The sequence below is a fragment of the Haliotis rubra genome, unplaced genomic scaffold, assembly GCF_003918875.1.
Source record: "Haliotis rubra isolate DU_JTF1 unplaced genomic scaffold, ASM391887v1 Scf2, whole genome shotgun sequence".
Classification (NCBI taxonomy): Eukaryota; Metazoa; Mollusca; class Gastropoda; order Lepetellida; family Haliotidae; genus Haliotis; species Haliotis rubra.
This window is the reverse complement of record NW_025766002.1, coordinates 4102241-4117546: the sequence shown is the minus strand read 5'-3', so window position 1 is coordinate 4117546 and position 15306 is coordinate 4102241. Positions and strand designations below refer to the sequence as shown.

The window sequence follows — 15306 nt, the reverse complement described above, 5'->3', positions numbered from 1 at the left end:
TACTTTGCACTATATTCTACCCCAGAGAGATCCGAGTATAACCGACCTGTGAAGATCCAGGTTAAAATTGATCTTCAGTAACCCATGTTTGTCGTAAGAAGCGTCTAACGGGAACGGGTGGTCAGACTCGCTGACTTGGTTGATGTCATCAATTGCGAATTTCGATGTTCATGCTGTTGATCCCTGGATTGTCTGGTCCAGATCCGATCATTTACTGACCGCCGCCATATAGCTGGAATATTGCTGAGTGAGGCGTAAAACTAAACTCACTCACTCCGAGTATAACTGGTCTTCAGCAACCCATGCTTGTCGTCCAAGGTTGCTGATGTGGTAGATGCTTGTCATCGTATCCCAATTGCGTAGATTGATGCTCATGATGTCAGTCACTAAATTCTCTTGTGACTCGGTTGTTCACAAACAAGCTGGAACATTGCTGGGTGAAGCCTTAAAGAACAACCAAACAACCATTATATCATGTCTATATTTCACCGAATGACACGCTTAACACAATATGAGGATATTTAAGTATTTATATTTTTGGTTCAGTTAATTGAATGTTGCTGGCACCAAAAGCCCGACTTTCGACCATCCTTTGAATCTGCAAAGAAGACACTACATCGAATAAACCCCAACAAACTGAGCGCCGTCGACCTGATGATGAATATGGTAAGAGAGTGACTTAATGTACGCTTTACTTCTCATCATCACTCGTGGAGATACGGGCTAGAATTGATCTTCAGTAACCCATGCTTGTCGTAAGAGGCGACTAACGGGATCGGATGGTCAGGTTCGCTGACTTAGTTGACACATATCATCGTATCCCAATTGCGTAGATCGATGCTCATGCTGTTGATCACTGGATTGTCTGGTCCAGACGTGATTATTTACAGACCGCCGCCATATAGCTGGAATATTGCTGAGTGCGGCGTAAAACTAAACTCACACTCACTTTTTATAATCCGTAACATTGTGTTGTTGATGTTTAAAGATATATTGTTCTACCATGACTGTTTCCTTTTTAGATGGAGAAATATTCCAAACATTTGGAAGCCACGGTAGCAGAGAGGACGCAAGATCTTTATGCAGAAAAACAGAAAACAGACCGACTTTTATACAGTAAGATTATTTTCCCTTTCGCACTGGGAAAGGTTTTCTGCTAAAATAATAATAAGTATTTGTACGTCCCCAGCTTATTTTATGTACGCTTCACTACTTTCCTTTCGACAATGTATGTTTGCCATGGATTGTTAAATGGATTGTCTATGTCGGTATAAGTTATGTTTTATGCATTTTCAAAATCAAGATGGTAGTCTAAGGTTAAATGGAACACGGAAAAGTATATCCATTTTACAGGAATACTACGTTGTGATGTAAAACAGATTGTTTGTCCATGGAGACAACTGGAGTGATCACCATATGAAACAGTCTGGCGTCTTTGATCAAACGAATTCTATGGTCGGTTCTCGAATACTTGAGGTGCCGTGATGTTGCTTGAATAATTGCTGAGTCCAGTGGGAAAAAACAACCCCCTCACTTAACAAGTACATTTATTGTTTTAAAAAAGCATCAATTTCGTCACATGCAACGTAAAACACAACTTTGCAGATTCTGATACCTTTCGGTATGGACTTACCGAAACAAATCATCAAAAATGCAAATTCAACTTATAAAGTTGAAAAATAAAGCGGTGTAAAAAAAACGCGCGAAATCGGAGTTCAAACGATTCACTAATTTTTCCCCCAGCGCTTGGGGGAAAAGTGGTTCCAACAGCTGGGCTGCGCTCATAGAACATGCGCAGTGAAATAGGTTCGCACAGCTTGGAAGCGGGTTGTCCGGTGAATACTCGGTGAAGGCTTTGATGTGAGCTTATTTTCTAATGTTTTGTTGATATTTCACAAGCGCGAGCTTTTTATATGTTATGACAGTAGATTACCGATTTAACTGTTTATATAATTTCATTTGTCTATTTAACCACACGTTCTTCTTACCGAGTCACTTTCTCAGTTCGATACTTAAAAGTAATGTCATTATTTAGTGTTGACAGAATTTCTAACTGTGATATAGATATGTCGTTGTCACGGACAAAACTCAATGTCTGTTTTATTGACACCTATGTGTCTGCCTGCCTGTCTGCTAATGACAATATTCAATACACAACTTCGATCACTGACCACATGCAATTTGAACTTAACACCTATCAGGCTATACACCATAAACAAAACGCATTGATTTATGGCCCGAGTTCGGTCTCTGTCACATTATGTAATTACACAGACAGGCAGGTGTGATACATGTACACATGACATGTTATGATGTCTGTTGATTGCAAAATGTTATACACAAAAAATGAGCACGTGTTTACAAAACCCAACATCTCCATATATACACACACACAATGAGTCGTGAGGGCATCTGCAAATGAACCAGCCGTTACATTTGAGTGCACACCAACCCGCTCTGACTGGGTTCGGTATCCCGGCTGCTTCGTTTCTTGGGAAGTAAACCCAAGTACAAAATATTGCACTTTTGATTTGCGATTGTACGCTTATAATTTTGTTTATATGTTTTTTCATAATCAGCAATGTACTAGTATATTATATGTCATGAATAAGTGATAATTGTGTTTTAATTATGTTTGATTTTTTGGTTGCATGTGACCTTTAAAAACCTTTTTTGTACTCTTTTAACTATTACATATTACAGATTTGTGGTTAGTCTTATGCGGAACACCAAATTTATTCTTAAAAAACTTGTGGTTAATTAATACCGAGCGATTAAAAGTTGCCAAAAAGTCGCCTGCTTCACTCTCGCCCGCCAACGAAACCGCAGACAGGTTACGTAACTCTGTCGCCAGAGCACTGCAGTGACGTCATATGAGGAAGGATTTTCAGTTAGTTGTATAGAAAGTGTGTAGCTAGTCTGTCTCACAGTCCCAGAACCACATTAATTTCCCCACTGCCAAGCCCTCTCTGCAGTGCTCAAGCCCTAAATATAGCAAGTCTAGATTTCCTCAGGTTCAGGCTGAATCTCTGGTCTCCCTAGGGCTCCTTTTCAATATAAATGGGCTTGTTTGTTACTATCAAAATTATATATATTCAGAGACTAAGCCTTAGTCTAGTGTGTAGCAAGCTCGTCATTTTGATGATTTCTCGACATCAACGAAGACTTGGCGAATCGTTGCGTTGTCGTCAATTGCTCCTAGGGGTCGGGCGATGGTGTCGCCATGCACAGATTTCCACAGTACCCCGCAGCTCCATATGTGTATGTCTGTGAGTGCGAAGCGAGCGTTGTGGAATCCTGAAACGATATCTTACTTGTGTTCAGATCGCTTCACGGAAGTTAAAGAATCAAAACTACTTACTAGTTGTAGTAAAATATGTATATGATTGATGACCATAAAGATTTTCCATGACACAACTTGTAGCATAACGATTTCTTCCTCTGATGCGAGGTTGTGGTCGAAGTGACAATAATACTGTAAGTAGTATTATATTGACACCCACCTCGCTCCCACGAGAGAAATTGTTATGTTATAAGCTTTGTCATGAAAAATCCTATTGGCCATCAATCAAATACATATTTTACCATCAGTAGAAAGTAGTTTTGATTTTGTAACTCGGTGAAAACAAACCTAAATAGCATTTATCCTCAGACTGGCGTATGTTCGCGACAGGGCGCCGCCATTTTTGAAAATCGTAAAGTCACGGGCTAAAGTCTGTTAGAATTAATGAGATTATGGTTTGTTTTCATCAAGTTAGAAAATCAAAACTACTTTCTACTCGTAGTTAAATATGTATTTGAATCATGACCAAAAGGATTTTGCATGACACAACTTATAACATAACGATTTATTCCACGGAAGCGAGGTGGGGGTCGAAGTCACAACACTGCGCGATAAATTTCTTGCTACATTCACGTGGTTAACGTCCACTCACCAGTATGTAGATAATAGTCAATGTACGTCTTTATATTTGGTCTTTAATCCTAATCAGTTTATTATCATACGTGTATGCATTTTGAAACTAAATAAAAAGCAGACGATCTGCTGATACTTATGTGATTTTATAACAGGACTGTAATATCTAGAAATTTTATCGTTTGCCAATGTGAATCATAATTCGCACACACGCCCTAGTGTATGTTTACTGTTTCATTACACTTAATGGCGAAAACAATGATTCTGTTGAATGCTACGACAAATGAATAAAAACCAAATGCAAATATTAAAATTAAAACAGATTAAAGTTATAGGAACAATGTCAGGCTATTACCTTGTTCGAGGAATGTATCCATCAATATCCACAAAAACGAGTGATTTGCCATTCATCTGCAGCTGTTCCAAGTGATGTGTCTTTTAACAGTTTAATATACGAAAAGGTGACATATCGTTTCAGGTATTTCACATTGGTGTATAGTCTCATTGGTCACCCAAGATAGCACACCTGGCAACTAATTGCATAATGTCCGCCTTTCTTTGAAAAAAGGAATTTAGTTAGGCAATAATGAGCAATCAATCAATGTATTGGCGGTTAATCCTTTGAAAGAAGGACGTTGTGTTTTCGCAGACACAGACACGACAGAGTGTATTCAGTATAGATTAGTAAATCTACATACATAAACACTACCTTTTGACAAATCCGCTGTGCAAGAGAAAAGTAATTAATCAATCAGCGTCTTATCGGTTAATCGGTTAATCCTTTGATCGATGTTTATAATGTTGAGCATTTACTCCAGACAACCTTTGTCGGGTAATCTAAGTGGTGTTACCACTAATTATACCTGTTATAATTTGTTCATTGAAAAATGTATCTTTCTTCCGTACTGAATCGGAATATTACAGAGAGCAGCGTTAAACAACAAACAAATAAAATCAGAACGTTGAGATTGATGGAAAGAGTTATTCAGAAATTTGTGAGATTGATGATTCTTAATAGCATAAAATCCATTATTTAGATGTGTACGCTCACGAACGGCAACTACCTATTTCGTTATGGCATTTCAAAGGTCGGGTTTCCCAATCCAGTGTCCCGCTCCTCCCCGCTTTGCCTCAGCGATAAAATGATTGTAACTCTATGCTATGCAAATGTCACAAGAAAAGACTAGAGTGATTGTTACCATGTACAGGTACCACCCCTATATCCACCTGACGGAATGCTCCCAGTCGTCTTGGATATTTGCTCATGCTGTCACCCACTGGTTTGACCGGACCTGATGGCCAGCGTACATAAAACAGTCATTAACCAATATTCATAGCGTTAAACAATATTCATTTGTTCTATATTATAGGTATGCTTCCAATGGCAGTGGCGGATGTACTGAGGCAGGGAAAACCAATATCAGCAGAAAGTTTTGATGCCTGTACGATATTCTTCAGCGACATTGTTGGATTTACAACACTATCGGGGAGCAGCACGCCCATACAGGTGGTTGCCCTCCTCAATAAGCTGTACACCACGTTCGACGGCATAATAGATATGCACGATGTCTACAAGGTCGAAACCATCGGCGATGCATGTAAGTGCATTCTTGCTGTCATCATTGCAGTGAAGATCCGGATTAGAGTTGGTCTTCAGCAACGCATGCTTGTCGTAAGAAGCGACTAACGGGATCGGGTGGTCAGGCTCGGTGACTTGGTTGACACATGTCATCGGATCCCAGGGCCCCGTTCCTCAAAGCGATCGTAGCGCTACGACAGTCGTAAGTCTATGTTGGGGATTACGATCATCTAACGGCTACGATTGCCTTGAGGAACGGGGCCCAGTTGTGTAGATCGATACTCACCGGATTGTCTCAGACTCAGTTATTTACAGACCGTAGCCATATAGCTGGAATATTGCTGAGTGCGGTGTTAAACGCCACAAAAGGAGACTATGCTTGTCGTAAGAGGCGACTAAAGGGATCGGGTGGTCAGGCTCGCTGACTTGGTTGACACATGTCATCGGTTCCCAAGTGCGCAGATCGATGCTCATGCTGTTGACCACTGGATTGTCTGGTCCAGACTCAGTTATTGACAGACCGTAGCCATATAACTGGAATATTGCTGAGTGCGGTGTTAAACAACGACCAACCAACTATCATTGCATTGGAGTCAAATACACTGTTATTGGTAGAGTAGCATGTAACTTGTTAGATAATGCCCGAGGGTATTCTAGAAGCAGACTGTTGTTGATTTCACCAGTTAGTTACTAGACATAATAAATTTATACACGGTCGACATTTATCTTTTAATCTGATTCTTAGAGTGGCATGGTAGCCAAGTACGGAAATCGTTCTCTAGCCATGCAGGAGACTTTGAAACTATATTTTGATGCCTTTTCATGTAGTTACTATAGTCTATCACACATTGCATCGTTTATGAGACATTATCCTCAGGATCAAAGAGGGTCACGGGTGAACCAATCAAAGACACCCCTATCGCTGTACCTTGTGTGTGAGCGGTGATGTAGCCTAGTGGTTAAAGCGTTCGCTCGTCACGCTGAAGACTCGAGTTCGATTCCCCACGTGGGTACAATGTGTGAAGCCCATTTCTGGCGTCCGTCCCTTGTAGGAATATTGCTGAAAGCGGCGTAAAACTAAGTACACACACCTTGTGTGTGACAGAAACAAAGTATCGTTGGCTGGGATTCCTGTTCACCCTGACACGTCTCGTCTCTGTGTATGTTATCATCATACCTCGAGCGGTAAACGAGACCAAAGCGGGAAACGTGTGAAGGCCTCGTTACTTCAGGATTTCCTTCAACACCAAGCTAACACGCCGTGATAGTGTTGAAAATAACCCTTTCTCACTCACTGGATGCCAATATTGGAGAAAACACTCGTAAAATATGTGTCAACATTGCAGCCAATGTAGCATTCTGTAAATGAGAGGTGAGGTGAGGTGAAATTGGGTTTAACGTCGTGCTTGAGAATATTTCGCTCATATGACGACGTGCATGCGTGTGTATGTGTATGTGCGGCTGCTTGTACTAGCCCAGATTTTAGCTGGTTTTATAGTGCTAGCCCACTGAGATACCATGCCGCAGTGAAGCATGAATACCCCACTCAGACACATTATACTGACCAGTCCTTGTTGTACCCATTAATGCCGAGAGCCAGGCAGGGACCAACAAGTACCATGTTTTAACGTCTTTTGGTATGAAGCGACCGGTGATCGAACCCGCGACCTTCGGACACTCTCCGGGCGGACGCTGTAACCACTACACCACGGAGGCGGTCTGTAGATGAGAGAACCACTGGTACAAGGTGTGAATAAGTAAAGCCGTATTGTGCCACTCAGTAGTTTGGTTGGATGTGATTCAACGCCGCACTCATCAATATTCCAGCTATATGGCGGCGGTCCGTAAATAATCGAGTCTGGACCAGACAGTCCAGTGATCAACAGCATGAGCATCGATCTACGCTATTGGGATACGATGACATGTGTCAACCGAGTCAGCGATCCTAACCATCCGACCCCGTTAGTCGCCTCATACGACAAGCATGATTTACTGAAGATCTATTCTAACCTGGATCTTCAAGGGTCGGTTATACTCGGATCTTTCTGGGGTAGAATATAGTGCAAAATAGGAAAAGCACCGCTCATTTTTACATGAAATGCCTGTCTTCAGTAGAAACATTGTCTACGAAACTCATTATCTAGACGAATGATAAACATTTACGAAGGCTTACGTTCCAATTCACTGGGTAATTATCGTCACGTCAAGAAAATAGCATCTGACGAGCTCAGCCCCAGGAGTAAACTTTATCTTCACGGGTATCCTCCCAACAGGTGAAACTTCGGGTTCTGTTTCCAATATGGAAACAATGTGTTACGTCCAGTCGTTACACCCTGGTTAAACCATCCCTCACCCTCGATACACTAGTGTGTATTTTCATAATGAAATGTTTTAACTCAGAAGAATGTCTTTCTTCTCGAACATTACTTTCCTTGTAACACGTATCTTCAGTTACCTATTTCATAGACTAAACTGGCTTTCAACAAATGCACATATTCCTAAATGATTGTGCAGGGCCGTTGTCATTATAGTTCGATTCTAACCCTCACAGATATGGTGGTGTCGGGGGTGCCGAAGAAGACAGACGAACATGCATGTGAAATTGCCAACATGGCTCTCGACCTTGTGGAGGCGAGTCGTAGCTTCATCATCCCACACAAGCCTGATGAACTTCTCAGGATCAGGGTGGGTCTGCATTCAGGTGAGTCGACCAAATAGGGGTGCATAACGGCCAAGGCAGTCAGACAGAATGATAGATACTTGTATTATATCGGATAGCTGTAGACCATTACAATATGCTTCTAATGAAGCGTCAAGCCACTGAAAAACAACAACAGGAGTGTAAAACTTTAAAACCCCCACAGAAACATAACCCTGTATACCTTTGTATGGCTTATACGTTAACATTGAATCACAAGTAGTTTATAAACATCGAAAATCGGACAATGCCACCATTTGTATGGCTTATACGTTAACATTGAATCACAAGTAGTTTATAAACATCGAAAATCGGACAATGCCACCATTTCATACATGATGCAGTTTTTGAAAACATATTGTATTTATTTACACACTGATCACTGAAAATTTCATTTACATACAAAAACTTATGTTACAAGGACATTTCATCAGCGGTGTATAGGAAGTTAGTCTACAGGGGAAGTTGCAAAAACACTGGAAAGAAATACGAATGAATGAAATAACCTGATTACTCTTAAAATAATCTCCCACTTGTATCTCTCTCTCTCTCTCTCTCACACACACACACACACACACACACATACACAAAACAACATAAAAAAACAACAGCAAAACAAAGAAACAAAACAAAAAAAACCCTCCTAAGCAGTACAGAACAGCAGCCCCGCTTTCGAGGGTACATCAACCCATGCCCCCTCGTGACCAGTGAACAACTTTTATTGTCTACCTCCTTTAGGGTCCGTCTGCACCGGAGTGGTGGGCCTAAAGATGCCACGTTACTGTCTGTTTGGGGACACGGTCAACACAGCCTCACGGATGGAGTCGAACGGAGAAGGTGAGTGAGTGAGTGAGTGAATGGGTGAATGAGTGATATTTTAAACTCGTGTCATTTGTATGTCGGAAGAAAGTCCAAAATGACCTTTCTCACATTGTTGAAACCCAGTGAATACAGACAACGCTATGATAACCCAATAGTGCCAAACACCAAACACTTTCTATGCAAACTGCTACCCGTAGGGCAGGATGTGCTTACCATTTGCATAAAACCTGGTGTACACACTAATTAAGAATTATCCAGTCATATAGTTATAACTATTTTACCTTTTATGCACGATGGAATATGAAGGTAGTATCTGGTGTCTCTCGCCGTGATATTGCTGGAATATTGCTAAAAGCGGCGTAAAAACTAAACTCACCCACTCACTGAAGGGAGTCGTGACTAATTATTGTCTGGGATTTACGTTTTATATATACTGTTTGCCTCTTGAGATTCCCTACTATATACTGATGCTATTTTCGTCCACCAGCTTACAAGATCCATATAAGTAGCTTCACACACGATGAGTTGGACAGGTTTGGCGGGTACATATGCACCAAGAGAGGAACAATACCAATCAAGGTTCGTCGTAAAAATAATTGCATTATCAAATCCTCCAATTTGACGTACCGGTGACAAAAATATTTAATTCTGTATTTTGACGTTCAGCTGAGATGTTTTTAATTACGATTGTTCAAAGTCTACGAGAAACATCAGCCTGAATCTGTAAAATGCATATTGAATTTAACAATTAATTTAGAATATCAAGTTGAAGCTAATACGTTTTGTCTTGTACAAAAGAACCCGTTTAAATTTTGGTTAAACATATGTCAGTTTTTAATTTTTTAAATATTTTTTTCCAACGTAATATCCCTGTAGACAATATATCGACTGATGGTTCGGAGCAAACAATCTGTAAGAATGCGTTGATTCATACATCGTGACATAAAACAACGTCTGTATTTCAGGGCAAAGGGGAGATGACCACGTATTGGTTGATCGGTCGAGATGATAGCATGATGACCAACAAGGACAAGATCGACAATCTGTCAGCTAAGAAACACATACACATATTGACCAATGGTGACGCACAGATTCGTAATCTTGAAGTAACGTTACAGGATGTGGAGGCGGGTACTGACGCCTATACATCATTACCAGGTGAGCACCTTCATCGACAACAATGCAACAATAAAGTACAGGCTGAATATGACGCACTTTACCAAGTCATTAGACACGTTAAGATAACATAGGTAGTTTCCTAGCTATGTATGTCATAACGCCATAATGGTAAAATTGATTACAGTTGGAACTTGTCATTTGATCGTCCTGTTACAATATATCATATTTCGAAAATTCAAATTATGATATTCTAAAAAACAAACCACAAAATTGCTGAACTGATGCATAATGTTTTGTTAAGTTGATAGTTTGTTAATTTTATAGTGCAACCTTTTTAAGTTGTGAGAGAACTGTAATCCAACTCACAGAAATAGACTAGAAATATCTAAAGTACAAAAGGGATCATGATGACTGGTTTCAGCAATGTACCATGTTAATCATAAATGGATGTAACACATCCCTCATCGCTAGGTGAGCATGTAACTTTAAAGATAAGTTGTAGTTGTATATCAGAGAGCATGTAAAGTATCTTCAGTCTATTTAAGTCAGAAAATAATATTATTTAAAGTATTTGTTGAGCTGTATCTTGACATTGTTCCAATGACATGTACATATACACTGATCTGGTTGCCATGGTTTTAAAGGCTCCGTGCAACTATAACAAATAGTACAGGTAAGTGACGTACTTGTCAAGACACCTGTAAATCCTCTGACGCATGTCTGTACATATATGTTGTTGTAGAGATGCTAGCAGACTAATTAAGCACCTGGTATTGTTGTCTGCATCACCAGTCAGCTTCCCGTCTTATGTTTACTATTCCAGTGACAAACGTAAACGACAAAGCCTATGCTATGACGGAAACGTCTTGTCGGACAAATATATGGCTTTACGTAAATGCACACGACGCGCTTGCATACGTACGTGTGTGTGTCTGCTTAAAAGAAAACATGTGAATGTGTCTCTTCAGCTTGCACTCACTTCTTTTTCAAGGATATATCTACATATGGTATTGTTGTTCAACTAGGCTTTAGATTACAGGTACACGGATATAATATTAATGTTTCAATTATAACATGGCGTTACCTCAAAGATTTTCGAGAGTAGTTAGAATGGTTGGTTGCATCATTGCGGGAGTTATTCAGTAACTGTTTTTATGATAGTTGATGGTCTTAAGTTGCAACAGTCATCAGTGGCAACTAGTGTGTGAAACTATTTCGTTTTTAACAACAGAACATAGTAGATAACCATTGAGTAGTTATGAAGAACGTACACATTTTATAACTAGACAATGAAGATTTATAATTTTATAAATTGAAATTTGTTTTATAAAATTCTACTTACTGTTATCAATAGTCTTTGTCAATGTTTTGTTTAGTTGTTTCATGCAGAAATGCCCCTGTTGTACAACAGATGATTGTAAATATTTGACGAGCCTGGGACATATAGTCCAATAATTGATATAATGAGCAAATAGCCACGTCACGGGGGTATGATTACGCGCAATCCCATCAAATCGCAACAAAGAGCGAGATCCAGTATAACGCCTTGTAGTGTGTTTGTTGTTGAACACAGCACTCAGCAATATTCCAGCTATATGGCGGCTGCATAATAATATGACAGCTGTAAATAAGTTAGTCTGGACCAGACAATCCAAAGACTGATATCATGAACTTCGATATACATAACTGTGATACGAGGACAAGCATCGCCCATCTCATCGAGTCTGACCACCAGATCGCATTAGTTGCCTCTTACAACAAGCTACAATGTGTGAAGCCCATTTCTGGTGTTCCCCCGCCGTGATATTGCTGGAATATTGCTAAAAGCGGCGTAAAACCCAACTCACTCACTCACCCTTACAACAAGCATGTGTTGCTGTAACCTGGATCTTCACGGCTCATAAGACAAGACATAAGTTACTGGGAACCTAGGAATGTCCTCAGGGCAGTAGTGCTGTAGCAGCCAAGTCAAACATCTCTGTTCAGGTAATAAGCTTAGGATATTATGAGCTGATTGTGTAGTCCCCTTATATGTTGTCATAACGGAAGCTGACAACGGCCATTGCTCTTTGGTCTAACAACAAAGTTGAGATGGTGTGGTGCAATGGGGTTGCGCATCGCGTTAAGATTATTGCAGTCATACAGCAACGTGCACTGTTCTGGACAGATGCTAGCCCTCTGAGATACCGTGCGGCACTTTAAGATGGAGATCCCACTCAGACAAAGTATGACTCTCGATCGACCATTCCTTGTTAAGCTTATTAAAACCAAGCGCCAGGGAGTCTAAGAAAAACAGACACCTGTTAACGTGTTTTGGTGTGACGCGACCAGGAATTAAACCATATATGCTTTCTGGGCAGACGTTTTATCCACTAGACTACAGAGGAGGGCGTATACAATAAATGTTGCCCTACCTCCCCAAGGACTGACTGACTGAGTTTAGTTTTACGCCGCTTTTAGCAATATTCCAGCAATATCACGGCGGGGGACACTCCTCCCCAAGGAGCTTAAAGTAACATCCGAAACTAATGTACCGTGAGTGACTGAGTGAGTTGGGTTTTACGCCGCTTTTAGCAATATTCCAGCAATATCACGGCAGGGGACACCAGGAATGGGCTTCACACATTGTGCCCATGTGGGGAATTGAACCCGGGTCTTCAGCGTGACGAGCAAACGCTTTAACCACTAGGCTACCCCACCGCCCGTTATTGTACAGTAAAACTCAGTGACAATGGACCAATATATAACTACTGCGACGAGTTAATCATCGAGTCCTGGCCAGACAACCAGTGGTTGATAGTATGAACATTGTTCCATGACGCAGTGATTCAATTTAAACAACCAATCCCCATGTTATTCAGTTATTGGTTGCTGCTTACCTGTTCCGACCCGGAATCCCATCAGGGCGTACTGAGTTAAACTCATCGTGAATTTGCTGTTTTGCTGTTTCAGAGATAATGTAGTTCATTTGCGAAAGAGTATTAATATACACCTCTTTGTCGCTGCTTTATTTTCAGATTTTAGCAAGGACAGCATACGCACTCGGAAGACAAGCATACACAGTTCATCTAATGACTCCGGCTATCAGGATAGACACGATGATGGCATTATTGATTGCTGACGTCACAATCACGTGACCAGCAGCTGCTAGCTCTTAAAGAGAAGGTAAAAACAGGGTAACAAATATAAGGAAAGCTTACATTCTTTTTTATGTCAATTTAGTGAAAAGTGTCTGTGCAGTATTTTAATATATTCAAGTCGTAGACCGAGTTTGAAAACAAACAATGTTATTTGTTTTGCAACATTTTGTCTTTTGAAAAGTATCGTTGCCAATTCAAGACACAGAAAACATTTAATTTTGTAGTTATGTGAACATTCAAACTGGCATGGACTACCATTGACTTCTTGATATACTTAATACCTTGTTACAAAGTCATACTTTCATTTACGAATTCGAACTATATTGACAAAGTCATATATTATTATCTACTTATAATTATAAGATATGATTCATTTTCGAAACTAAAGACAACTTACTACTCATTACTTATCATTATCGTATTTGTATTTGGGAAAACCTTTATTGCAGTTTGTGTTCACAAATGGGCGGTAAGTGCTGATAGGTATTCGACGCAAAATGGGTATATCTGTTCTTTGTAGTTTGTCGTGAACGATAAGGAACTGGATTTACATTCCACGTCAGAATAATACGTACATACACAAGAGCTCAGACCGCTCAGATACCAATGACCGTAACTATTTGTGGTGGTGGACTACTGCCGTGTGGTTACAGTCTACTTTACCACAGAAACGTCTTTCATAACAGTGTCTATGCTGATCCCTAAACCCCCCTTAGAACAACCATTCATATATGTAACAGTTTTACATAAATTATCCCACTTACACGTGTCCTCCTACGCTAGATAATAGAAACCCACATGTGCCATCTATTTTGCAGCCATGCCTCGTCAGACATAACAGCGGTAACAACGTGGAGTCCTGCAAGGCGAACCTTTGTCCTCCGCCTTATCACTGCGGGAGGAACAATTTTTGACGTCATCCATCCGGCTAAACAGAGTTATTTCTGTATAAAATAACCGATTTAGTGTTTGAGTGTAATAGGTTTCGATGTGGACTTTGATTCCTCACGTGAAGAAACATGTTTTCGGCGTGCTATTTTTCAAATCGCATCGTGTTATTATGTCTCATATGCCACGCATCATTATATGACTCATGATCGTGCATGAAGATATTGCCTGATCATAGACAGATCTTGATCTGTATCTACATACTGTTGATTTTTTTAGAGAAAAAGCTTGCTATCTGATTCAAATGATAACACATGACTATCGGCTTAAACAGTACCTTTATGAATGGCAATCTCTTCATGTTGCCATAAAAGTTTCTCGCCAATAGTGTTTCTCCCAAACTTCTAAAATACCAGTTACACGGCATTAAGAAAAGAACACATAGCTTTATTAAAAATTGTAACATATCATCTCATGTGTGTAAGTTCATATCGTGTCATTACCTGGCTAAGTATTTGTTTAGAAATGTAAATAACTTTAGATTTGTATATATGCACATATATTTGTTCAATATGTGTTATTCTAGTCAGATCACTGATAGAGAAATCAGCTATGTATGTCATCGTCATGGTGCTACGTCTTGTTTTATATTGTTTCATCATACCCCTTGTTTCATATTTTTTCATCCTATGTCTTGTTTCACATTGCTTCATTCCACGTTTTGCTTCATATTCCTTCATCCTACGTCTAGCTCATATTGATTCACTCGACGTCTGGTTTCATATTATTTCATCTCACGTCATGCTTCGTATTGTTTCATCATGCGTCTTGTTTCAAATTGTTTCATCCTACGTCTTGTTTCATATTATTCATCCTACGTCTTGTTTCATATTGTTTCATCCTACGTCATGCTTCATATTGTTTCATCCTACGTCATGCTTCATATTGTTTCATCCTACGTCATGCTTCATATCGTTTCATCCTACGTCATGCTTCATATTGTTTCATCCTACGTCATGCTTCGTATTGTTTCATCCTGCGTCTTGTTTCATATTGTTTCATCCTACGTCATGCTTCATATTGTTTCATCCTACGTCATGCTTCATATTGTATCATCCTACGTCATGCTTCATATTGTTTCATC

At 40.0% G+C, this 15306-nt stretch overlaps 1 protein-coding gene across 1 annotated transcript in view; it reads left to right on the top strand.

Annotated features, from left to right (window-relative positions):
• LOC124275225 (atrial natriuretic peptide receptor 1-like) overlaps nt 1-15306 on the top strand; it is a 57549-nt gene extending 42243 nt beyond the window's left edge. Inside the window, 9 exon segments of the mRNA XM_046710709.1 lie at nt 547-666; nt 1023-1116; nt 5287-5514; nt 8047-8196; nt 8932-9030; nt 9503-9594; nt 9981-10173; nt 13152-13299; nt 14093-15306. Of these exon segments, the coding sequence (XP_046566665.1) occupies nt 547-666; nt 1023-1116; nt 5287-5514; nt 8047-8196; nt 8932-9030; nt 9503-9594; nt 9981-10173; nt 13152-13255 (1080 nt within the window). The 3' untranslated portion in view covers nt 13256-13299; nt 14093-15306.